The following is a 25,379-nucleotide window of genomic DNA, read 5'->3' as shown; positions in this document are numbered from 1 at the left end:
GCCCAACTAATTTTTTACATTTTGGTAGAGATGGGATCTCCCCAGGTTGCCCAGGCTGGTCTTGAACTCCTGGCCTTAAGTGATCCTCCCACCTTAGCCTCCCAAAGTGTTGGGATTATAGGCATGAGCCACTGCACCCCACCTCATCCATTATCTTCTACTTTTATACTTCAGAGAGCCTTTTTTCTTAGTACCTGTTGTCTGACAGCTCTATAGAACTCAGTCTGAAATTTCTTTTTTTTTTTTGAGACGGAGTCTCGCTCTGTCGTCCAGGCTGCAGTGCAGTGGCCCGATCTCAGCTCACTGCAAGCTCCGCCTCCCGGATTTACGCCATTCTCCTGCCTCAGCCTCCCAAGTAGCTGGGACTACAGGCGCCCGCCACCTCGCCCGGCTAGTTTTTTGCATTTTTTTAGTAGAGACGGGGTTTCACCGTGTTAGCCAGGATGGCAGTCTGTATTTTAAAAGCAATTTATCTGCGGTTATACTTTTTTGCTGTTTGTTATAACTACAAGAATTTAAATCCCTGTGTGCTTAGGAAACTCACAGATGTAGTTACTGATACAGTATGATCACAGAACAGATTTATTCTCATTTTCTGAAAATGGACATTTAATTTATCTTTGTAATAGAGTAACATCTTATTTCAAGTACTAATTTGGAATTTTGGGGTTTTTTTGTTGACCTCATTTGACCTCATGTAATATAATTGGGTTTTTTTGAAGGCCAGAGTATCATCACTTTTTAAGAATTTAAAGTTCTTATAGCAAGTAGACACCTGGAGACACTTGAGGATTTTAATGATTATTTACGGGTTAGCTCATTAGTTTTATGCTGGGCTGTGGTTTAGTTTTGCCTATTCTGTGGAAGGAGATGAGCTTTGCCAAGGAATATATACAACTTAGGAGCAGTTAGGATTTTATTATTAGTTCCTTTTCATAAATAATAAAGTATACTATATACTATTATAAATAATGCTCAAGTAAAGAGTATGATACATAAATCTCTTATGTTAAATTTTTTTAATAAACTTTTTTTTTGTTTTCTGGGAGCATACATTCAAGTTACCCTGAATATACATTCCCTATTTTTTATTTTTAAAATAAAATTGTATTTATTCACAATTTAAAACTTCTCTTTCTGCTTTATTTATTTATTTATTTTGAGATGGAGTCTTGCTCTGTCACCCAGACTGGAGTGCAATGGCGCGATCTCTGCTCACTGCAATGTCCGCCTCCCGGGTTCAAGTGATTCTCCTGCCTCAGCCCCCCGAGTAGCTGGGATTACGGGTGCCCGCCGCCACACTCGGCTAATTTTTGTACTTTTAGTAGAGGCGGAGTTTCGCCATGTTGGCCAGGCTGGTCTCAAACTCCTAACGTCAGGTGATCCACCCGCCTTGGCCTCCCAAAGTGCTGGGATTACAAGCGTGAACCACTGTGCCCGGCCTAGTTTTTGTGTTTTTACTAGAGATAGGGATTCACCATGTTAGCCAGGCTGATCTCGAATTCCTGACCTCAGGTGATCCAGCGACCTAGGCCTCCCAAAGTGCTGGGATTACAGGTTTGAGCCACCACACCTGGCCCTTTTCCTGATTTAATAGTGTTACCAGTTAAGGTTCTTCATTATGAGTAATAGACATTCTGGATGATTAGGCTGGACACGGTGGCTCATGCCTGTAATCCCAGCACTTTGGGAGGCTGAGGCGGGTGGATCACTTGAGACCAGGAGTTTGAGAAAGGAGTTATTAAAGGATATTTTGTAGCTCACATTGGAGAGCCTGGCATGGGAAATAGGATAAAAGGGAGGGTAAGTGGTCAAAACTAGAACCAAAGTCATGCCCCAATGCCAGCTGGGCTAAGATGCTTATGCTTCTAGATTCCAGATTTTTGTATATCCAAATGTTGACACATCTTTTCCATTTGGAAACTAATAGGCATTTTAAATTTGACATGTGTGTAACCAAATTTATCTTGCCCCTAAGCTTACATTCCTCTGTCTTCCCTATTTATTTCAGTATTCTGAATGTTCAGGTAACAATTTCGGTTCAACTATCTTTTACCCTCTCTCTCTCTCTTTTTTTTTTTTTTTTTTGTTGTTGTTTTTGAGATGGAGTCTCACTCTGTTGTTCAGGCTGGAGTGCAGTGGCATGATCTTGGCTCACTGCAATCTCTGCCTCCTGAGTTCAAGTGATTCTCCTGCCTCAGCCTCCCAAGTAGCTGGGACTAAAGGCGCATGCCACCACACCCAGCTAATTTTTGTAATTTTAGTAGAGACAGGGTTTCACCATATTGGCCAGGATGGTCTCAATCTCTTGATGTCGTTATCCACCTGCCTCAGCCTCCCAAAGTGCTGGGATTACAGGTGTGAGCCACCATGCCCGGCCCACCCTCTTCTTTCAACCCACATCTGATGCAGAATCATCCTTTGGGTCAACCTTAAAAATACATGCAGAATCCAGCCATTTTTCACACCTCCAGTGCAACACCTTGGTCTAATCTACAGTCATCTCTTGCCTGGATTGCTGCATTTAGCCCCTTTATGGATCACCTTGTTTCTGCCTTCTTGCTACCCCCAAGCCCCTTCAAGTTTAGTCTCACTACAGCAGTTGAAGTGATCCATTTTAGTGAAGTCAGTAATGTTTCTCCTTTGCTCAGAATCCTACAGTATCTTCCATGAGACTCAGAGTAAAAAAAATGAAATTTACATGGCCCTGTGTGATCTGTCCCCTTCCACCCTACTCTTCTCCTTTGCCCACTTTGTTCTAACAATTCTGGCCCCCTTGCTGTTCCTGGAAAACAGGTCACATACTAAGGGTCAAGAATCTAAATGACTTTAGATTTCTCAACAGCAAAACTAGAAACTAAAAGGCATTGGCACAGTGGCTTCAAAATCTTGAAGGGAAATCATTACCAATCCAGCATTCTGTATCCAGCCAATCTCTCAATCAAGTTGGGAGAGTATGCTTTTGTAGAAAGTTCCTAGAGGATGAACTGTTTTTCACCGAAATGAAGGCATAAGCCAAGAAAGAAGACTAGGAGTTTGAGTGTAGAAAGCAGATCTAGCACATATGAGAAACAAAGTACCTTTCGGGATGATGGTGAAGGGACATCCCAGGGTGGCAGCTGTGCATCAGGACTACAGGGAGCTGGCTTAGTTGTGGGGGAGTCGCGGGAGGGGGGTCACATGGCTCTGGGAGAGACTTCTTTAGAAAGATGAATTGGTACAATACCTGGTGAGTCTAGATATCTCGTGATCTAGGGAACTGTGAACAAGTTTTGAAAAGTCACAGAAAAATGCAAAAAAATTGACTAACTTTAAAGAAACACATGAAGTAGTACAAAAAAGAAAAAGTAATTACAGTATAGTTTACTGTGTGGCTCAACTGTGAAGAACATTGATATAGTTATAATAATGTGATAATTGAGTATTGAACTAAACAACTTTATGATACAACCATTATTAGGGGACGGAAAGAATATACATACACGAGGTCAGGGAGAAGTAGATCTTCACACTCTATACTGGTACGTCTGTGGATATTGTTTAACATGGAAAAATCAAGAAGTTGCAATAGTGCATATTCATATATAAAAGACATGGAGGTAAGCAGTAAAACAATCAGCTAAAAGTTGAAAATGGTTGCTTCTGGAGGGAGAAGTGGGTAGGAGGATGAAAAATTACTATTTTTCAGAACAAACCTTATAGAACTGTTGACTCTAAATTGTGTACATGAATAACTAAAACAATTAAAACTACCAAACAAAACAGAAAGCAAAACCTTTCAGTGAGTGCAAAAAGGAGGAAAAGGTCTACTGAGTAGCTGGATCTGTTGTACCTCTTTTCCCTTCTCTGCAATATAAAGTAACTGGCTTAGGCCTTTGCTACCAGGCTAAAACCACAAGAGTTGTTGTCTAAGACAAGTAGAAAACTTTTCTGGGGGAGGACTCCTAGTTGTATGTTAAGGACCAAGAGGGAAACCAAGGAAACCCCAGACTCTACAGTGGTTGTAAATAAAGTAGGAAGGAAGAGAAAAAACACTTGGTTTTGGAATGAAATGTACTATAAAGTCTTGTAATGAAGTCTTCCTTAACAAAGAGTTAAGAGGCTCTTTAGCCTGCCTGCGTACTTCCTTGATTAGGGAAGCTGTTTGTATACCCTAACTGTTCATTGAGCTAGTTCTCCACTAATGTGAGCAGAAAAACAGGCAAAGTAGTTGAAGAAAATAAAAGGACCATGATGTAGTGAGGTACAGCTACATTAGAAGACAAGCTGAAGTAAATACTTACAAACAGGAAAAATCATGAACATTATGGTTATAAATGCAGACTCGTACATGTTTGTTTTGTTGGGTTTAAATACCACCAGTGACAGCCTGGCCAACATAGTGAAACCCTGTCTCTACTAAAAATACAGAAATTAGCTGGGTGTGGTGGCGGGTGCCTATAACCCCAGCTATTCTGGAGGCCGAGGCAGGAGAATGGCTTGAACCCCAGAGGCGGAGGCTGCAGTGAGCTTAGATGGTGCCACTGCACTCCAGCCTGGGCAACAGAGCAAGACTCCGTGTCAAAAAAAAAACCACCAGTGACAATGACTTTCTGAAATGGAGGACAGGCCTTCGTAGAGCTTTCAAGTAAAACTAAGTACAATCTTCCCTGATTTAAATGCTCAAGTCCAGTTAAATTCCTTGAAAAGTCAATACCATCTAAAAATTACTTTATATTTTTCTGTCAGATGAAGTTAGATTACAGGCTCAGGGTTTCCATTTTTGTGAATGTCTGGTAGGACATTTTTAAGCCATGTAGGATGCAAGCCAATCACAACAACCAAAAACCTGCTTCTCAGATGTCCAGAATACCCTAGGGAGTCATTTGGATGCATAGGGGAACCAATGAGAGGAGAAGTAGGCTAAAAAAAAAAAAAAAAAAAAGGAAACCTCGGCTAGGCACCGTGGCTCATGCCTGTAATCCCAGCACTTTGGGAGGCCAAGGAAAAGCAGGTTGTTTGAGCCTAGGAGTTCAAGACCAGCCTGGGCAGTATGGCAAAATCCCGTTTTCTACAAAAATTACAAAAATTAGCTGGGCATGTTGGCACACACCTATAGTCACAGCGACTTCAGAGGCTGACGTCGGAGCATTGCTTGAGCCTGGGAAGCAAGGCTGCGATGAGGTGTAATTGCACCACTGTACTCCAGCCTGGGTGACAGTGAGAATGCAAAACTATTATTAGAAATACAAAGATAATTTGATAAACTGATATTTTAAAAGTATCAGAGAAATGCTAGTGAGTGCCATAAAAAGCCTTTGCAGGCGTGTGTATTGTTGAAGTCAGTACAATGTGTTTGTAAATACATAGAAAAGGTTCAAAGGGCTATACTGACCAGAGAGTGGCAGAGACATGTTCAATCCTGACCGTTTAGCTTCAGGCTGTTTCTTCAGCATCATGTTCTTCTCGGTTGACCTCCTTTAAGCACCTTAAAAAGCACTATATATGCATCTGGGTCCGATGGCTCACGCCTGTAATTCCAGCACTTTGGGAGGCTGAGGCGAGCGGATCACTTGAGGTCGGGAGTTCGAGACCAACCTGACCAACATGGAGAAAATAGCCAGGCATGGTGGCACATGCCTATAATCCCAGCTACTCAGGAGGCTGAGGCAGGAGAATCGTTTGGTCCCGGGAGGTGGAGGTTGCGGTGAGCTGAGATCATGCCATTGCACTCCAGTCTGGGCAATAAGAGCTAAACTCAAAGAAAACAAACAAAAAAAAGCACTATATATGCAATCAAGGGTGGGGTAGAGGAGTAGGAGGAAGGAGCAGGAGGTATACTCTTCACTGTATTTTTATATTTTAAAACCATATGAATGCATTACCTACTCAAATAATTAACCTAAAAATAAAACTTCCTAAGCATCTAATACAGATATATACAAAAATTAGTAATTACAGGCCTGGCATGGTGACTCATGCCTGTGAACTCAGCACTCTTCCCAAAGGAGGAAGAGGCAGGCAGATCGCTTGAGTCTAAGAGTTTGAAACCAGCCTAGGCAACATGGCAAAACCCCTTCTCTACAGAAAATAAAAAAATTAGCCAGGTGTGATGACATGTGCCTATAGTCCTAGCTACTAAGGAGGCTGAGGTAGGAAAATGGCTTGAGCCCAGGAGGCAGAGGTTGCAGTGAGCCAAGACTGTGCCACTGCACTCTAGCCTGGGCAACAGAGTGAGACTCTGTCTCAAAAAAAAAAAAAAAAAAATTGTAGTTATAGAAAACTTTTTCACTGAAGAAAAAAATCTTTAAATGCACCATAGTTATATGTACACTACAATGTAGCTGTTCAATAATTCATATAAAACTTCTCCTTACCTTGATTTATACATTGGTAGGATTTGTTCTTATTAGAATGTTTTTAAAAATCTATAAAAATTTTAAAAAGTATCCTCTCATGAAGTTTTATGGGCACTAACAGCAGTTGACACTTCTCTTACTATCACTCATCACTGCTTATATGTAAGTTTTGGTACAAAGAATATAAATCTGGCTGGGTTCACGCTCATAATCTCAGCACTTTGGGAGGCAGAGGCTGGGAGGATTGTTTGAAGGCAGAATTTAGAAACCAGCCTGGGCAACAAAGTGAAACACCTTGTCTCAAAAAAAAAAAGGAGGCAAATGATTATCTTTCTGATCTATCTGTATTTTTCCTTTATTTTTATTTTAAGAGGCAGGGTCTCATTGTGTCACCCAGGCTGGAGTGGAGTGGTGTGATAGTAGATCACTCCAGCCTTGAACTCCTGGGCTCAAGCAATCCTCCCACCTCAGCCTCTGGAGTAGCTGGTTCTACAGGTACACACCATTGTGCCTGGCTAATTTTTGTATTTTTTTTTTTTTTTTTTGTAGAGATGGGGGTCTCATTGTGTTGTCTAGGCTGGTCTCACATACCTAGCCTCAAGCTTCCTCCTGTTCCACCCTCCTTAGGTGCTAAGATTACAGTTGTGAGTGACCTCATTACGCTTCTCTATGTTATTATAGGGGTATTTTAAAGTACACGTTATAGGGCCAGGTGGAGTGGCTTACGCCTGTAATCCCAGCACTTTGGGAGGCTGAGGCAGGCAGATCACTTGAGGCCAGGAGTTTGAGACCAGCCTGGCCAACATGGTGAAACCCTGTTGTTAGTAGTCTCTACTAAAAATACAAAATTTAGCTGGGCATGGTGGCAGGTACCTGTAATCCCAGCTACTTGGGAGGCTGAGACATGAGAATCACTTGAATCTGGGAGGTGGAGGTTGCAGTGATCTGCTGTCACACCACTGCACTCCATCCTGGGTGACAGGGAGACTGTCTAAAAAAAAAAGTACATGTTATAAACTAATAGTGTTTAAGTTCAAGACTGATATGATTGCAGTACAAAGAATGCCCATTTTGGGGTGCTGGTGACAAGGTTTTACTCACTTGGCATGGGTCCTTCCTATGATTTAATTACAGTCATTGAGTTACAGCGAGTGTTAGACTATTCTTAATGCAGTATTTTGCCAGGTGTATGCATGCTTCTGTTTGTCTCAGGAATGTTCAGAAACACTTAAAAAATTGAGGTATTATCTCACCTCATGGACTTTTTTCTTTCCTAATCTAATACAGTTGGCCCTTCGTACCTGTGCTCTCTGGATTCGTGGATTTAGTCAAATGTAAATCAAAAATCCTTGTAAAATAATAATACAAATAATAAAACAATAGCACAACCACTGTTTACGTAGCCTATACATTGTATTAAGTATTGTGAGTAACCTAGAGACAATTTGTCTATGGGAGGATGTTCATAGATTGTATGTAAGTACTATACAATTTTATATAAAGGATTCAAGTGTCTGGATTTGGAATCAGAGGGGATTCCCGGAACCAAGGCCCTGTAGATGCCGAGGGATAACTGTACTTTAATTAGAGATTTAGTGCTTTATAATACTGGCTAAAAGGACTCAAAAAAGTAGATAAGAATAGATAGACGGTGAGTCTCTTTCAATGACAATCTGGGTATCTTCATCATGTTACATATAATTCTGTGTTATTTAGTAGGGAAAATGCCCCGTGATAACTATGGATTTTTTTTTTTTTTTTTTTTTTTTTGAGGCAGAGTCTCGCCCTGTCTCCCAGGCCAGAGTGCAGTGGCGTTAGCTGGGCTCACAGCAACCTAAACCTCCTGGGTTCAAGCAATTCTCCTGCCTCAGCCTCCCAAGTAGCTGGGATTACAGGCGCCTGCCACCATGCCCGGCTAATTTTTGTATTTTTAGTAGAGATGGGGTTTTGCCTTGTTGGTCATGCTGGTCTCGAACTCCTGACCTCAGGTGATCCGCTTGCCTCAGCCTCCCAAAGTGCTGAGATTATAGGTGTGAGCCACCACGCCCAGCTGATAACTATGGATCTTTAGTGCTGTAGTAGTAGAATACTAGTATATGTATGGAAAGTTGCCTACACAAAACCCCTGTCTAATCATAAATCATTCTTTTTTGTTTTTTGAGTCAGAGTTTTGCTCTTGTTGCCCAGGCTGGAGTGCAACAGCGTTATCTCGGCTCGCCGTAACTTCCGCCTTCCAGGTTCAAGCAATTCTCCTGCCTCAGCCTCCTGAGTAGCTGGGATTACAGGCATGTGCCACCACACCCATCTAATTTTGTATTTTTAGTAGAGGCGGGGTTTCACCATGTTGGTCAGGCTGGTCTCGAATTCCCAACCTCAGGTGATCTGCCTGCCTTGGCCCCCCCAAAGTGCTGGCATTACAGGTGTGAGCCACCACACCTGGCATAAATTATTCTTTTAAGTTGTCTGGTATTCTTTATAAAACAAGAAAAAGAAAAATCAGGTATTTCCTTGTAACTACTTTAGTATTCTTTTTTTTTTTTTTTGAAACGGAGTCTCGCTCTGTTGCCTGGGCTGTAGTGCAATGGCGTGATCTCGGCTCGCTGCAACCTCTGCCTCCTGCATTCACACGATTCTCCTGTCTCAGCCTCCTGAGTAGCTGGGATTACAGGTGCACGCCACCACACCCGGCTAATTTTTTGTATTTTTAGTAGAGACAGGGTTTCACTATGTTGGCCAGATTGGTCTTGAACTCCTGACCTTGTGATCCACCCACCTCGGCCTCTCAAAGCGCTAGGATTACAGGTGTGAGCCACCACACCCGGATGCCTAGTATGTGGCGGGCGCCTGTAGTCCCAGCTACTCGGAGGCTGAGGCAGGAGAATGGCGTAAACCCGGGAGGCAGAGCTTGCAGTGAGCTGAGAACTAGCCACTGCACTCCAGCCTGGGCGACAGAGCGAGACTCAGTCTCAAAAAAAAAAAAAAAAAAAAAAAAAAAAAAAAGCCACTCATATGCTTATACCAATGAAAACAACCTGGAGCGGAGATTTTTCTTCCATTGAAATAATTTGCTTCTGGCTTCACCCTCTTCTGTTGTTCTGCTTCACTGGCTGTCTTGGTATATAGTTTCTTCTATTAATGATAGGAATTCTAGAAGAGAGAGCAGATGGATTTAGAAATGTGAACTTGGATTATGCTCATGTGTTTTTCCTGTTTTGTTGGAATCTAAGATTTTGGAATGCAAGTAATCCTCTTTATTTTTATGTTTTAATTGTTGAGCTCTATATTTCAACTCTTAATCTAAACAGCATAACTAAAACTTCTACATCTTTATTGAAATTTGTTTCTGGGCCAGGCGCAGTGGCTCACGCCTGTAATCCCAGCACTGTGGGAGGCTGAGGTGGGCGAATCATTTGAGGTCAGGAGTTTGAAACCAGCCTGGTCAACATGGTGAAACCCATCTCTACTAAAAATACAAAAATTAGCTGGATGTGGTGGTGGCTGTAATCCTGTACTGTAATCCCAGTTACTTGAGAGGCTGAAGCAGGAGAATTGCTTGAGCCCAGGAGGCGGGGGTTACACTCTGCAGAGATTGCGCCATTGTACTCCAGCCTGGGTGACAGAGCGAGACTCTGTCTCAAGAAAAAATAAAATAAATTTGTTTCTGTGTTAAAGTACTGTAAAAACATGTGATTTGGGAGACCCTTGGTCAGATTCCTTTTTATAGGCCTGAATGCCCTGTAAATTGTGATGTCTACTGTACTTATGTAAGTCACTTTAAGGCCCATTGGACCTTTCCTGGAAGAAAAATATCTGTGTCTGGAAAGTTTCTTTGAGAGACTTCTCTATGCAGCAAATGTATTTTTGCTAGTTATGTTAAAACTTTTGTAAAATATTTGTTTTTCTTTTTGTTTCTATTTTTAAAATATTTAATTATATAAATAATATATGAATATATGCTTTCAAAAAATATCAGTACATTAAAAGTAAGGCTGAACTCCCTTCTCCATACTTAGCTTTTATTTCCTACTTTCCCAGATGAATTGGTTTGTATCTTCCCAGATCTTTTTAAGAAATATGTTTTTAGATACTATGGAATATGTATATTTTCCTCAATTTAATAATATTTTGCATTTTTCATGTTGCTATGATAGCTTTTTTAATCGTGTGATAACTTTCGAGTTTTATTTTAGTCAATAAGGAAATTTCAGTGGACTACTTTGTTTCAAATCTTAATCATCTTTTTAAATCAATATCCAGGCACTAGAAGACATAGAAGGCACATAGCCTTCTATGGTTAGCGATACAATTGGTCTTACCAATTTTGAACTGTGCATTTAGGATGTAAAGTTATGTTTTATTTATTTGTTTAGAATAGAGATGGGGTCTCTCTATGTTGCCCAGGCTGGTCTCAAACTCCTGGCCTCAGGCTATCTTCCCTTCTTGACCTCCCAAAGTGCTGGGATTACAGGCATGAGTCACCACCCTCAGCCAACGATTTCTTGTGTATTGTTCCCATTATTATTATTGTATAACAAATTTCCCCAAAACTTAATTCCATAGAACTAAGTTCATGAACTAACTTCGTTCATTAAGCTGACAGACTGTGTCTGGAATTCACATAGCTTGTCTGCTGATCATTGTTTGTGTTCTTAGCTAGAAGACATAGAAGTTGAGGGCAGGAAATATCTGGAAGCTTGGTTACTCACTGTCTGATAGTTGATGCTGATGAGTGGCTGGAACCTTAGCCAGTATTCTCAGAATGTCTACATAAGGCCTTTTCATGTGACTGCTTGGCTTCCTCACAGCATGGTGGCTTGGTTCCAAGGGAGAGCATCCCTCCTGAGAGGAGATGGGGGAGGGAGAGAACTTAGTCTAAGAAGTCACAACACCTTTCCTGTATTCTTGGGTGTAGCAGTCATGAGCCTGTCCAGGTTCAAGAGGAGGGCAAATAGATTTCTCTCCTTCCTTCCTCCCTCCTTCCTTTCTTCTTCCTTCATCCTCCTTTCTTCTTTCTTCTTTGACAGGGTCTTGCGCTGTCACCCAGGATGGAGTGCAATGGCTTAACCATAGCCTGGGCTCAAGCATTCCTCCTGCCTTGACCTCCCAAAGTGTTGGGATTACAGGCATAAGCCACAGAGTCTGGCCAGATTTCACCTCTCAATGGGGAGTGGCAAGATTCTAGAAGAACGTGTTTGACTTTAAAATAATTGTGTCTGTTTTTTTGTGGCTGTTTTTGGAAAATATAGATAGACACATACATCTTTCTAGAATTTTTTTTTTTTTTTTTTTTTTTTTTGAGATGGAGTCTTGCTCTGTCACCTAGGCTGGAGTGCAGTGGCGAGATCTCGGCTCACTGCAAGCTCCACCTCCCAGGTTCATGCCATTTTCCTGCCTCAGCTTCCCAAGTAGCTGGGACCACAGGTGCCTGCCACCACGCCTGGCTAATTTTTTTGTATTTTTAGTAGAGACGGGGTTATACTGTGTTAGCCAGGATGGTCTCGATCTCCTGACCTTGTGATCCACCCACCTTGGCCTCCCAAAGTGCTGGGATTACAGGTGTGAACCATCGCGCCCAACTCTTTCTAGAAATTTAATATGCATGCACGTATGTATATAGTTTATGTTTTTGTTTTACATAGAAGGCATCATAGTATATATACATACTATGGACTAAATGTTTGTGTACCTACCCCCCAAAATTCGTATGTTGAATCCCTAATCCCCAACGTGCTGGCATTTGGAGGTGGGACCTTTGGAAGGTAATGAGTTCATGAGGTTAGAGGCCTTGTGATAGGATTAGTGCCCATATTAGAAGAGACAGAAAAGAGATGATCCTCTTCTCTACCATGTGAGGATGGAGCAAGAAGACCTCTATCTGCAAGCTTGTAAGAGGACCCGTACCAGGAACCAAATCAGCTAGAACTTCGATCTGGGATTTCCCAGCCTTCATAATTGTCAGAAATAAATGTGTGTAAGCTACCTGACCCATAGTATTTGTTGTTGCAGCCTGAACTAAGACAAAAAGTGTTACTAAAAAGTGGGATGCTACTATAACAAATACCTAAAAATGGGGAAGTGACTTTGCAACTGTGTAATGGATATAGGCTGGAAGAGTTTTTAAGTGCATGCTATAACAAGCTGATATTTGCTGTGAGGGACTGTTGGTAGAAATAAGGACATTAAGGTGATTTTGGAGAGGGCTCAGCAAGAAGAGAAGAGAATGGTAGAGCAAGCTTCCATCTTACATAATACATAAATAATCATGTACAGAATTTTAGTAGAAAATAAAGGCCATTCTGATATGGTCATAGAAATGAAGAACGTTACTGGACAATGGAGAAAAGGCAATCTTTGTTACACAGCAGCAAAGAACTCGGTTGAATTATGTTTGTGTTCTAGTGTTTTCTAGGTGGGAGGTAGAACTTGTGAGTGACGAAATTGGATATTTAGCTGAGGAGATTTCTTTTTTTTTTTTTTTTTGAGACGGAGTCTCGCTCTGTCGCCCAGGCTAGAGTGCAGTGGCCGGATCTCAGCTCACTGCAGGCTCCGCCTCCCGGGTTTACGCCATTCTCCTGCCTCAGCCTCCCGAGTAGCTGGGACTACAGGCGCCCGCCACCTCGCCCGGCTAGTTTTTTGTATTTTTTAGTAGAGACGAGGTTTCACCGTGTTAGCCAGGACGGTCTCGATCTCCTGACCTTGTGATCCGCCCGTCTCGGCCTCCCAAAGTGCTGGGATTACAGGCTTGAGCCACCGCGCCCAGCCGAGCTGAGGAGATTTCTAAGCAAAATGTTGAAGGAATGACTTGGTTCCTCCTGATGGTTTATAGTAAAAATTGAAAAGAGGGAAGCCAATTGAAGATGGAATTATTAAGCAAAAAGGAACCACAACTTGAAGATTTGGAAAATTCTCAGCCTGTCCACATAACAAAAAGAAAGTTCACAAGAGAACACTGAAGATATGGTAGACTAACCGCTTGTTAAGATTTGTGTGGGTGAGAATTGCAGAATCAAATCACCAACTCCCAGCAGGAAACTGCCAGATTGAACTAAAAGGGAAGGAGACTGGATGGAATGAAGGAGAATAGATGTCAGAGTTCTTTTATTTTACAGGACAAGACCGTAGAGCTATTGGCCTGCAAGTGTACATTATTCTTCAAGACAAGGGAAGAATGATCTGGACATTATTCTTCATGAAAAGGGAAGAGTGACCTTAACAGTGATTCAGAGATCATCAGGGCTGCCTCTTCGGTTTCAAAAGGGGTAGACCATCCCTTCTGTATCAGCACACCAGCTGGCATCTGCCCAAAGCTTTTTGGTCATCAAAGCCTTGGGGTTGGTGCTACCTGGAGCCTTGTAGGACAATACATTTCTGCAACTTTTTTTTTTCCCCACTTCATACATCTTCACTTTAATCTTTTGATATTAGCAAATCAAAGGCAGGCTCCTTTTTAGAGGTGTCATAGTATTGGAATTCTGTCTTTTCGTTTAACAATAGAAGTAGGCTAGGCGCGATGGCTCATGCCTATAATCCCAGCACTTTGGGAGGCTGAGGCGGGCAGATCACCTGAGGTCGGGAGTTCGAGACCAGCCTTACCAATGTGGAGAAACCCCGTCTCTACTAAAAATACAAAAATTAGCCGGGCATGGTGCTGCATGCCTATAATCCCAGCTACTTGGGAGGCTGAGGCAGGAGAATCACTTGAACCTGGGAGGGGGAAGTTGCAGTGAGCCAAGATTGCACCACTGCACTCCAGCCTGGGCAACAAGAGCAAAATTCTGTCTTAAATAATAATAATAATAGAAGTAATATGTGTATATCTAGACCATGAAAGCTTGAGATAATATAGAAATATGGAGCAAAATGTAAACATGTCCCTTTCTATTGTCCCCCACTCATCCATCCCACTTCATGGCCACTATTACTTGTTTTGCCAGAGGTCACATTAAGTTTGTGGACCTTTCAGTCACATTTCTAGGCACTTACATGCTTCTATATATAATTGAAATAAACTTTCATAGGATATGGCTATACATTATACTGTTATCTCTTTAATGACAGTAAATTGCATCATTTTTGGTTCAATAAAGTAAACTCAAATTCAGAATGTGCTTTGTAGAGCTGGGGAAAGCATATGAGAAAATCTGGAGTGGTTGCTCAACCTGCATATCATTTAGTCAAAGTAACCGAACCTATTAGTGTTAGACATTCAAAATATATTTTTATTTGCCTTTAACCTGATTATTTGTAGTCTTTATAAAAAAAAGCTTTTTTCTTTTTCTTTTTAAACAAGGTCTTGCTTGGTTGCCCAGGCTGGAGTACAGTTGCATGACTTTGGTTTACTGCAACCTCTGCCTCCTGGGTTGAAGCCATCCTCCCACCTCAGCCTCCCAAGTAGCTGGGACTATAGACACGTGCCACCACACCCAGCTAATTTTTATATTTCTTGTAGAGACAGGGTCTCCCTATGTTGCCCAGGCTGGTCTTGAACCCCTGGGCTCAAGCAATTTGCCCACCTAGGCCTCCTAAAGTGTTGGGATTACAGGCATGAGCCACTGCCCCCAGCCCGTTTGTTCTCTTTTTTTTTTTTTTTTTTTTTTGAGACAGTGTCTCTCTTTGTTGTTCAGGCTGGAGTGCAGTGGCGAGATCTCGCCTCACTGCAAACTCTGCCTCCTGGGTTCAAGCAATTCTCCTGTCTCAGCCTCCTGAGTAACTGGGATTACAGATGCACGCCACCATGCCTGGCTAATTTTTGTATTTTTGGTAGAGACAGGGTTTCACCATGTTGGCCAGGCTGGTCTCAAACTCCTGACCTCAGCTGATCCACCTGCCTTGGCCTCCCAAAGTTCCAGGATTACAGGAGTGAGCCATTGTGCCCAGTCCAAATTATTTTCATTATGGAGTACCGCATAGAGATGTTACTTAATCAAAATGTGATCAGATGTAGTATTAGGTTCTAGCTGGTTTCCCAGTTGAAACCCTGGACTTCTGCAGAGATGTGATTATGCAGGAATACTTGAATTGAACCTACTCTATTTGTATTTCGTCATTAAAAAAAAATTCTCCTCTTGTTGTTTGGCTATGTGTATCAAAACTTACAGTGTGCATACCTGTGTTCTAGTAATTCTTTCCTGAGGAGATTAATCAGGTGTGTAAGAATGTATTTATAGGAACATATACACAGCATTGTTTTTCATATATAAATTTGGAAATGATGAAATTAAATGAAATACTGTGTTCAGCACTAAAAGATAAGCTTGAGCTATTTGGCGGCATCAGTTTGTGACTGATTGGTAAGTGTGGCAGAAAGATAGCAAAATAACTCAGTGTCTTATTTTGTAAAATATGTGCAATCATATATATACTGTGTTAGAAAAATGTATACATGTATGTGGAACACATTAACCAAAATGGTAACGGAATGGTTATCATTGGATGGTGGGATTTTGTCCATTTTGTCCACTGCTTTATCCATAACAACTACAACAATAGGGAGCGACATTAGAAAGAAGGTCATGTTTGTGTTATTTTTATAGGGGCTTTCTGTTTTATTTTCCATGTTGGGCTCCTTCTAGATCTTTGGATCTGTAATACAGCCTCCCTCGTTTTGTGACTATGTTTCCAAAGCCCAATTTGGAATGAATGACCTGAAGCTGATGATCTGAATACTTAAAACCAGTTAGACTAATAGCCCAGGTAAGTTGGCTCACACCTGTAATCTTAACACTTTGGGAGTCTGAGGCGGGAAGATTGCTTGAGCCCAGGAGTTTGAGAGCAGCCTGGGCAACACAATGAGACCTTGTCTCTAAAAATAATAAAATAAAATAAAAAATTAGCCCGGTGTAGTGGTGTGTGCCTGTAGTCCCAACTACTCAGGAAGCTGAGGTGGGGGGATTGCTTAAGCCTGGGAGGTCGAGGCTGCAGTGAGCCATGATCATGCCACTGCACGCCAGCCAGGGCAAGAGTGACACCCTGTCTCTTAAAAAAACAAAAAGGCTGGATGCGGTGGCTCATGCCTGTAATCCCAGTACTTTGGGAGGCTGAGGCGGGTGGATTATCTGAGATCAGGAGTTCAAAACCAGCCTGGCCAACATAGCAAAACCCTGAACTACTAAAAATATGAAAATTAGCTGGGTGTGATGGCGGACGCCTGTAATCTCAGCTACTTGGGAGGCTGAGGCACGAGAATCTTGAACCCGGGAGGTGGAGTTTGTGGTGAGCCGAGATCTTGCCACCGCAATCCGGCCTGGGTGAAAAGAGCAAGACTCCCTTGCAAAAATAAATAAAAATAAAAAATTAAAGGTGAAATACAAATGCCATTTAAATGAATATTGAAGTAGAATTTAGCATACTGGTGGACCAGTACAACTGGAATATATAGCCGGTCTTTTTCTATAAGACCCTTTCCTTTTTTTTTTTGAAACGGAGTTTTACTCTTGTTGCCCAGGCTGGAGTACATTGGCACAATCTCGGCTCACTGCAACCTCCGCCTCCCGGGTTCAAGCGATTCTCCTGCCTCAGCCTTCTGAGTAGCTGGGATTACAGGCGCACACCACCACACCCGACTAATTTTGTATTTTTAAGTAGAGACAGGGTTTCACCATGTTGGTCAGGCTGGTCTGGAACTCCTGACCTCAAAGTGATCCACCTGCCTCGGCTTCCCAAAGTGCTGGGATTACAGGCATAAGCCGCCGCGCCCGGCAAGACCCTTTCATACTCAAAAAGAATCCACTGCCTCCCCTTTTTTTCTCTTATGAACTATTTGCTGCAAAGGAAAGATCCAGTTAAATACAAGTTATGGGGGAAGCAAGACAACACAGACACTATAGGCAAAGTGATAATAACCTTTAGGTTTCAGAGGGTACTCTTCTTCCAGTGTGTTGGTTATAGTTTAAGAAAAGACATTTGCTGGGCACCATGGCTCAGCCTGTAATCCCAGCACTTTGGGAGGCCCAGGCGGGTGGATTGCTTGAGCTCAGGAGTTCAAGACCAGCCTGGGCCACATGGTGAAACCTGTCTCTACTAAAAATACAAAAACATAGCCAGGCGTGGTGGTGTGCGCCACCAGCTACTGGCGCAGCTACTCCTGTGATCCCAGCTACTCCTGTGATCCCAGCTGCTCAGGAGGCTGAGGATCATCACTTGAGCCTGGTGCTGGGGTAGGGGGTGGGCAGGGGTACAAAGGTTGCAGTGAGCCCAGATTGCACCACTGCAGTCCAGCCTGGGTGACAGAGCAAGACCCTGTCTCTAAAAAAAAAAGAAAAAGAAAAAAACAAAAAAAGAAAAGACACCTATTGAGTTAAAGTTAACCAGTGGAAATCTGTGTGTGTGTCTTTTAATTCTGATGATTATAAGAAGTTATGATAATTAAGTAGTCTACAAAAACAAAAATACGAATTCAGGTTCTGGTTAAAGTGAAGAGACAAACTGTATAAAACTCCATTGTTAATGGGCATATCTGCTCATTAATAGAGAAGGAACTTAAACATTTGAATTTTAGAGGGAGAATATAAAATTTTTAGGCATAAAATATTTAAAAAACATTTTGTTGGACAGTATAGAGAAAAATACACGGCCGGGCGAGGTGGTTCACACCTGTAATCCCAGCACTTTGGGAGGCCAAGGTGGGCGGATCATGAGGTCAGGAGATCGAGACCATCTTGGCTAACACGGTGAAACCCCATCTCTACTAAAAATACAAAAAATTAGCCAGGCGAGGTGGCGGGTGCCTGTAGTCCCAGCCACTCGGGAGGCTGAGGCAGGAGAGTGGCATGAACCCGGGAGGCAGAGCTTGCAGTGAGCTGAGATCGCGCCACTGCACTCCAGCTTGGGAGACAGAGCGAGACTCCGTCTCAAAAAAAAAAAAAAAAAAAAAGAGAAAAATGCACAATATAAATAATATTAAAATCCAGAATATTAAAGACTAAGGTCTTTAAGATTTTTTTTCCTTCTTAAGCAGAAAGGCCAAATTGAAGATTAAGGATAAGTTCTAGGATGATGTACAATAAATTTTGCTCATTAGGAAGCACTAGAGTTCTGTTAAGACACTTTCTTAATTAAGCACATGATATTAGCTATAATATTGCAATGATGTGAAAACATTCTATGGGCCATGAGCTGAGTTTTTTATGTACATTAATATTTTATTTATATTTATTTATATCACTTAATCCTCACAATAAATTTAAGGTCTGTTTCCTTCACGGTGGGTATTATCTTTGGTTTTTCTCTAATTATTGTTTTTACAAATTGTTTCCCTTTGGACTAGACAAAATCAGCATCACTAGTACCACTGTTTTCTCCAAGTAAGTCAAGAGAAAATTGAGATATATTGTAAATTAGGCCTCTCTGCTTAAGAGTTGCATCAAAACCGTGAGATTCTCAAGTTGGGTGTGGTAGCACATACCTGTGGTACCAGCTACTTGGGAGCCTGGGGCGGGAGGATTGCTTGAGCCTAGGAAGTGTAGGCTGCAGTGAGCTGTGATTGTGCTGCTGCACTCCAGCCTGGGCACCAGAGGAAGACCTTGTCTCTTAAAAAGCAAACAAAACCCCCCAAAACTAAAATTCTCCTGTTTTACTGGATACTGGATACATGGTTTCTGAATGCTTTAAAAGACTATGATTTACCTGTCATAGGTGTTTGAATTCAACACATTGAATATACATCCCAGCACACTTTGCTTTGCCAAACACCTTAAGTCCTGGACTAGGAATGTGGCTGTGATACGTTGGCATTTCATTATTCAGAGCCTAGAGCATAGCCTGTTTATGAATATGAGGAATGTAGCCGTCAAGCACAGAAGAGAAGGATCCAACACCAGCTCTTGGCAAGATGTCTCAAAGACTCACCATAGCTTGGTCTAAGATGAAGTTGCTTTTCTTAGCCAGGATCCTGATAATTTCTTTCATTCTTGATTGTGTTTGTGAGTATGTGTACACAGGCACTCATTTTTCGTTTAAAACTGAAAGGAGGCCAAGCACAGTGGCTCACACCTAAATCCCTAAATCCCAGCACTTTGGGAGGCCGAGGAAGGAGGATCACTTGAGATCATGAGTTCAAGACCAGCCTGGCCAACATGGTGAAACCCAGTCTCTCCTAAAAATACAAAAATTAGCCGGGCGTGATGGTGCACATCTGTAATCTCAGCTGCTTGGGAAGCTGAGGCAGGAGAATCACTTGAATCCAGGAGGCGGAGGTTGTGGTGAGCCAAGATTATACCACTGTACCCCAGCCTGGGACACAGAGCCAGACTCCATCTCAGAAAAAAAAAAAAAAAAAAAAAAAAGACTAAAAAGGCTCCTGTCTGCCCAGCAGTAAGCTAAAGACTGTATCCTTTTCTACTGAAAGGCATAATTTGACTCCTGCTTTTCCAGCTCCATTTACCTAGGAAAAATACTTAAGAACCAACATACCTTCCATATTAAACTGGCACAATTTCTCTAATTACCAATTGTGTGTGAGTAATTGGTTCTATAGTTACTTATATAGCAGGAAAAATTGTACATTACTCTTTTTTTAGCATCAAAGGGAAGGCTCCTCCTCTTCCTGGTGGAAGGAGGAGAGATTAGTGCTGAAGAAAACACTGGTCATGTTCATCTTAAAGACTACTGAGTGACGGCCGGGCGTGGATGGCTTACGCCTGTAATCCCAGCACTTTGGAAGGTCGAGGTGGGTGGATCACGAGGTCAGGAGATCGAGACCATCCTGGCTAACATGGTGAAACCCCGTCTCTACTAAAAATAGAAAAAATTAGCCGGGCGTGGTGGCGGGCGCCTGTAGTCCCAGCTACTCGGGAGGCTGAGGCAGGAGAATGGCGTGAACCTGGGAAGCAGAGCTTGCAGTGAGCCAAGATGTGCCACTGCACTCCAGCCTGGGCAACAGAGCGAGACTCCGTCTCAAAAAAAAAAAAAAAAAAAAAGACTACTGAGTGACAGGCTGGGTGCAGTGGGTCACACCTGTAATCCCAGCACTTTGGGAGGCCGATGTGGGCGGGTCACAAGGTCAGGAGTTCGAGACTGGCCTGACCAACATGGTGAGGACCAAATAAGATAATAAATTAAAGTTGTTAGTATAGTATTTAGCATATAGCAAGTTCCCAGAAATACTTGTTACAATTGCCCAACACAGTGGTGCACACCTGTGTTCTGTTAGGAGGCTGAGGCAGGAGGATCACTTGAGTCCAGGAATTTGAGACTAGCCTGGGCAACATAGTGAGACCTTGTATCTAAAAATAAATAATTTTTAAAAATTGTTGCAACAGTTGCGATTATGTGAAAGTCTGCATATTTTAAGACTAGAAAAGAATACATAGTAATGATAATTGTATTAAGGCAGTAAGTAAATCCACATTAATTTCTGTTTGTAATCCCAGCACTTTGGGAGGCCTGAGGTGAGTGGATTGCTTGAGCTTATGAGTTTGAGACCAGCCTGGGCAACATAGACCCTGTTTCTATTTCATTAAAATTAATTTTTAAAAAAATATTTTCTTCACTGGGCTTGGTGGCACATGCCTGTAATCCCAGCACTTTGGCAGGGGAAGGCTGGCAGATCGCTTGAGCTCAGGAGTTTAAGACCAGCCTAGGCAATATGATGAAATCCCATCTCTACAAAAAGTACAAAAATGTGGCACCTGTAGTCCCAGCTACTTGGGAGGCCGAGGCAGGAGGATTATTTTGAGCTGTGATTATGCCACTCATCTCTAGCCTGAGTAACAAAGTGAGACTCTGTCTTAAAAAAAAAAAAAAAAATCTGCTTTCTCATTCTTATTCAAACAAGACTAGTTTTTTTGTTTTTGTTTTTGTTTTGAAACAAGGTCTGCCACCACCACCTGGCTAATTTTTCTATTTTGTAGAGATGAGAGTTTCGCCATGTTGCCCAGGCTGGTCTCAAACTCCTAGGCTCAAGCGATCCTCCTACCTCAGCTTCCCAAAGTGCTAGGATTACAGGCACCGTGCCTGGCTCCAAACATCGAATAATTTACAAAATGATTCGTTTAGTTGTTAATTCCAGTAATTGTTTAGTTGAGGTCATAATTTGTATGGCACAGTAATAAAAGCTAACATTTCTTGAGTGGTTACTGCATTTCACATCTGTTACCCATTTTAATTCTCACTGGTACTCTTAGATATAGGTGATATTATATCCCCATTTTACCAGATGAGGAAACTGAAGCTTAGAGGTGTTAAATTACTTGCCCGAAGGTCTTGAAACTTAGAAACTTGCAGGGCCAGGTGCTGTGGCTCGCACCTGTAATCCTAGCACTTTGGGAGGCCGAGGCAGGCAGATTGCCTGAACTCAGAAGTTCGATACCAGCCTGGGCAACACTGGTGAAACCCTGTCTCTACTAAAATACAAAATTAGCTGGGCATGGCGGCATGCACCTGTAGGGAGGCTGAAGCAGGAGAATTGCTTGAACCCAGGAGGTGGAGGTTGCAGTGAGCTGGGGTCATGCCACTGCCCTCCAGCCTGGGCGACAGAGTGAGACTCCATCTCTAAAAGGGAAAAAAAAAAAAAAGTTGCAGAACCAGACTTTAGGCCTGTCATTCTGCAGAGTCATGCTGAACCAGCTAAGCACTACTGCACCATAGTTGCCGTCCCAAACAATTGCAAGTGTGGCTTACTACTCTAATGGAGAGGGTGTAGTTAGTAATGAGACTAACTTGGAAAGTTACATGCCCCTCATTCTCTTTACTATTTATTCATCTCTATATTAAGGTTTATGAGATTTTCATTTTTAAACATCCTAAAAGCTCTCGGCATAGGTTGTATGCTCATAAAAGGATGGTTTATAATACAGATAGATGGGCCTTTTTTTTTTTTTAACTTTCTTTTTAAAATTGATAATCACATGATTTTAAAACTATATAAAAAGGTAGACATTGAAAAATTTAGCTTCTATTTCTGTCGCTCTTCTCTACTGCCCCGTTGCACCTTCACTCATAACTCCTTTTACTGGTTTCTTATCTATCCAACCACTGATTCTTTATGCTTCCTTTCAAAGATGCATTTTCTACAAATAGAATCTGTTTTTTTTTTTTTTTCTTTATCTGCTTCTAATTTTCAATGAGAACAAAAATCTCTTTAACAAAGGTTTACTCTTCTAGTTCTCTACAGTTTAGCACTTTCCCTTTGGGATGCCTAATTATATATTGGCAGCAAGAATTTGTGTCATGGGTGGTTTTTTTAAAATTATTTAATTTAAATGGGTCAGTTGCAACAGATCACAGTATATTTGAAAATTATTTTGGGTAGGAAAAAAATGTAGACAGTCCCTCAGAGTATTCTGTGTTTGTGTATGATTTTGAAGATACATTCTGTGACAGCATTCATTAAAAACAAAAACATGGTGCGCAGGTGTAGTGGCTCACGCCTGTAATTCCAGCACTCTGGGAGGCTGAGGCAAGTGGATCACCTTCGGTCAGGAGTTCAAGAGCAACCTGGACAACATGGTGAAAGCCCATGTCTACTAAATATATAAAAAAAGTATCTGGGTGTGGTGGTGGGTGCCTGTAATCCCAGGTATTCAGGAGGCTGAGGCAGGAGAATTGCTTGAACCTGGGAGGCAGAGGTTGCAGTGAGCTGAGATCGCACAATTGCCCTCCAGCCTGGGCAACAAGAGTGAAACTCTAATAATAATAATAATAATAATAACCAAAACATGGTTCGTCACTAGACTGGTCAACATAGTAAGACCCTACAAAATGATTTTTTAAAAATTTCTACAAAATGATTTTTAAAACATTACCCAGGCGTGGTGGTACACACCTGTAGTGCCAGCTACTCAGGAGGATGAGGCAGGAGGATCACCTGAGCCCAGGATTGCACTACTGCACTCCAGTCTAGGCAACAGAGTGAGACCCTGTCTCAAGAAACAAAACAAAACAAAACATGAATTTTTTTTGTTTGTTTTCAGGCAAGATCTCACTTTGTCACCCAGGCTGGAGAGCAATAGTGTCATCTTGGCTCACTGCAACCTTCACCTCCCACACTCAGGTGATCCTCTTGCCTCAGCCTCCTGAATAGCTGGGACTACAGGCACACACCACCACACCTGGCTGATTTTTGTATTTTTTGTAGACATGGGGTTTTGCTGTGTTACCCAGGCTGGTCTTGAATGCCTAAGCTCAAACAATGCACCCGCCTCAGCCTCCAAAGTGTGGGATTACAGGCGTGAGCCACTGCACCCGGCCAAAACATGATCTTTCTAATAATTATTGTCCACTTTTGTTGAAGTCTAATAGCTAACTTCCCTTTCTTATTCATTGTAGTTACGGCAGTCCCAGTCTTACTGCACAGACACAGAGTGTCTTCAGGAATGTAAGTACCACTGAGACCGGAGGAAGGATGGCATTGGGGGTGGAATTAGAGGCCAGATGCCTGTGAATATTTGTCAGAATGTATTCTTATATTGCCTATTCTGGTGGTTACCAAAAAAAAAAAAAAAAAAGACTGACACAAAAGAAGGAAATTATTTTCATAGTTTGCTCTTTAATAAGAAAATGGTTCTCAGGCCAGGCGCGGTGGCTCAAGCCTGTAATACCAGCACTTTGGGAGGCCGAGACGGGTGGATCACGAGGTCAGGAGATCGAGACCATCCTGGCTAACATGGTGAAACCCCGTCTCTACTAAAAAATACAAAAAACTAGCCGGGCGAGGTGGCGGGCGCCTGTAGTCCCAGCTACTCGGGAGGCTGAGGCAGGAGAATGGCATAAACCCGGGAGGCAGAGCTTGCAGTGAACTGAGATCCGGCCACTGCACTCCAGCCTGGGCGACAGAGCGAGACTCCGTCTCAAAAAAAAAAAAAATGGTTCTCAGTAATGTATTTGCTACTTGTCTATTTCATTCTTTAACTTAAAATTTTTTTTCATGACTCAAAAACCCTGTTTATTGCAGAACATTATAAAATAAGTATGAGGAAAAAAATGGCTGGGTGTGGTGGCTCACGCCTGTAATCCTGGCACTTTGGGAAGCTGAGGCGGATCGCTTGAGTCCAGGAGTTCGAGAGATCATCCTGGGCAACATGGGGAAACCCTGTCTCTACAAAAAATACAAAAATTAGTGGGGTGTGGCAGGTGCACAACTGCAGCCCCAGCTACTCCTGAGGCTGAGGTGGGAGGATAATCTGAGCTGGGGGAGGTTGAGGCTGCAGTGAGCTGTGATGGCACCACTGCACACCAACCTGGGTGACGGAGTGAGACCCTGTCTCAAAAAAAAAAAAAGAAGAAAGGAAAAGAAAGAACTTCCAGAATACTTAATGATAACCACTGTTGACAAATTCGGGTATATCCTAGTCTTTTTTCTTGGTAAATATGTCTATAACAGGGCACTGTGGGCCGGTGTAACTGGGGCATCAAAGCTGCTTGCGCAAACCATTCACTCTCTTCCTAACATCTATGTGCATCTGTTGGCAGGCTTGAGAATTATTATTATTATTTTTAAGAGACAGTGTCTTACTTTGTCGCCCACACTGAGAATGGTGGTGTGATTATGGCTCACTGCAGCCTTGACCTCCCAGGCTCAAGTGATCCTCCCACCTCAGCCTCCCTAGTAGGTGGGACTACAGGGATGCACCATGCATGGCTAATTTTTCAGAATTTTTTGTAGAGTCAAGGCCTTCCCATGTTGCCCACACGAGTCTCGAACTCCTGGGATCAAGTGATCCTTCTGCCTCAGCTTCCCAAAGTGCTGGGATTACAGGCGTAAGCCAGCATGCTCAGCCACTTGAGAACTTCTTAGGGGAGGAGGCCATTCTTTTCCATGTGTGGAAACTTTGGGTGGCTGTGGAGTTCATTCCTTTGGCTCTGACATTAACATGCATATCAGGGAGTTTGGCAGTGGAGAAGTTTCTCCACTCAGAAACTCAGAAATATTTTGAGAGATGCTTTAAGGGGAACTAGTAAAATAGTATTTAAACCAATCCAGTCTTGTACCAGAAGACTGCAAGAAGGAAAGTATGACATTCACAGGATGGTGAAGCCTGGCATAATTAGATTTCATATAAACTTACAGAAATGGGATCACATTGTATGTGTTATTTTTCACTG

At 42.3% G+C, this 25,379-nt stretch overlaps 1 protein-coding gene across 1 annotated transcript in view; it reads left to right on the top strand.

The window, feature by feature from the left end:
• The window catches only part of SMIM14 (small integral membrane protein 14), a 92,002-nt gene that overhangs the window by 42,519 nt on the left and 24,104 nt on the right, over positions 1-25,379 (top strand). The window contains exon 3 of the mRNA XM_010384533.2: positions 23,604-23,652. Within this exon, the coding sequence (XP_010382835.1) occupies positions 23,604-23,652 (49 nt within the window). The remainder of the gene's footprint in view (positions 1-23,603; positions 23,653-25,379) is intronic.

This window comes from Rhinopithecus roxellana, chromosome 2 (genome assembly GCF_007565055.1).
Source record: "Rhinopithecus roxellana isolate Shanxi Qingling chromosome 2, ASM756505v1, whole genome shotgun sequence".
NCBI classification, from domain to species: Eukaryota; Metazoa; Chordata; class Mammalia; order Primates; family Cercopithecidae; genus Rhinopithecus; species Rhinopithecus roxellana.
Note: the sequence above shows the minus strand (reverse complement) of the source record. Positions and strands in the feature narration are given on the sequence as shown.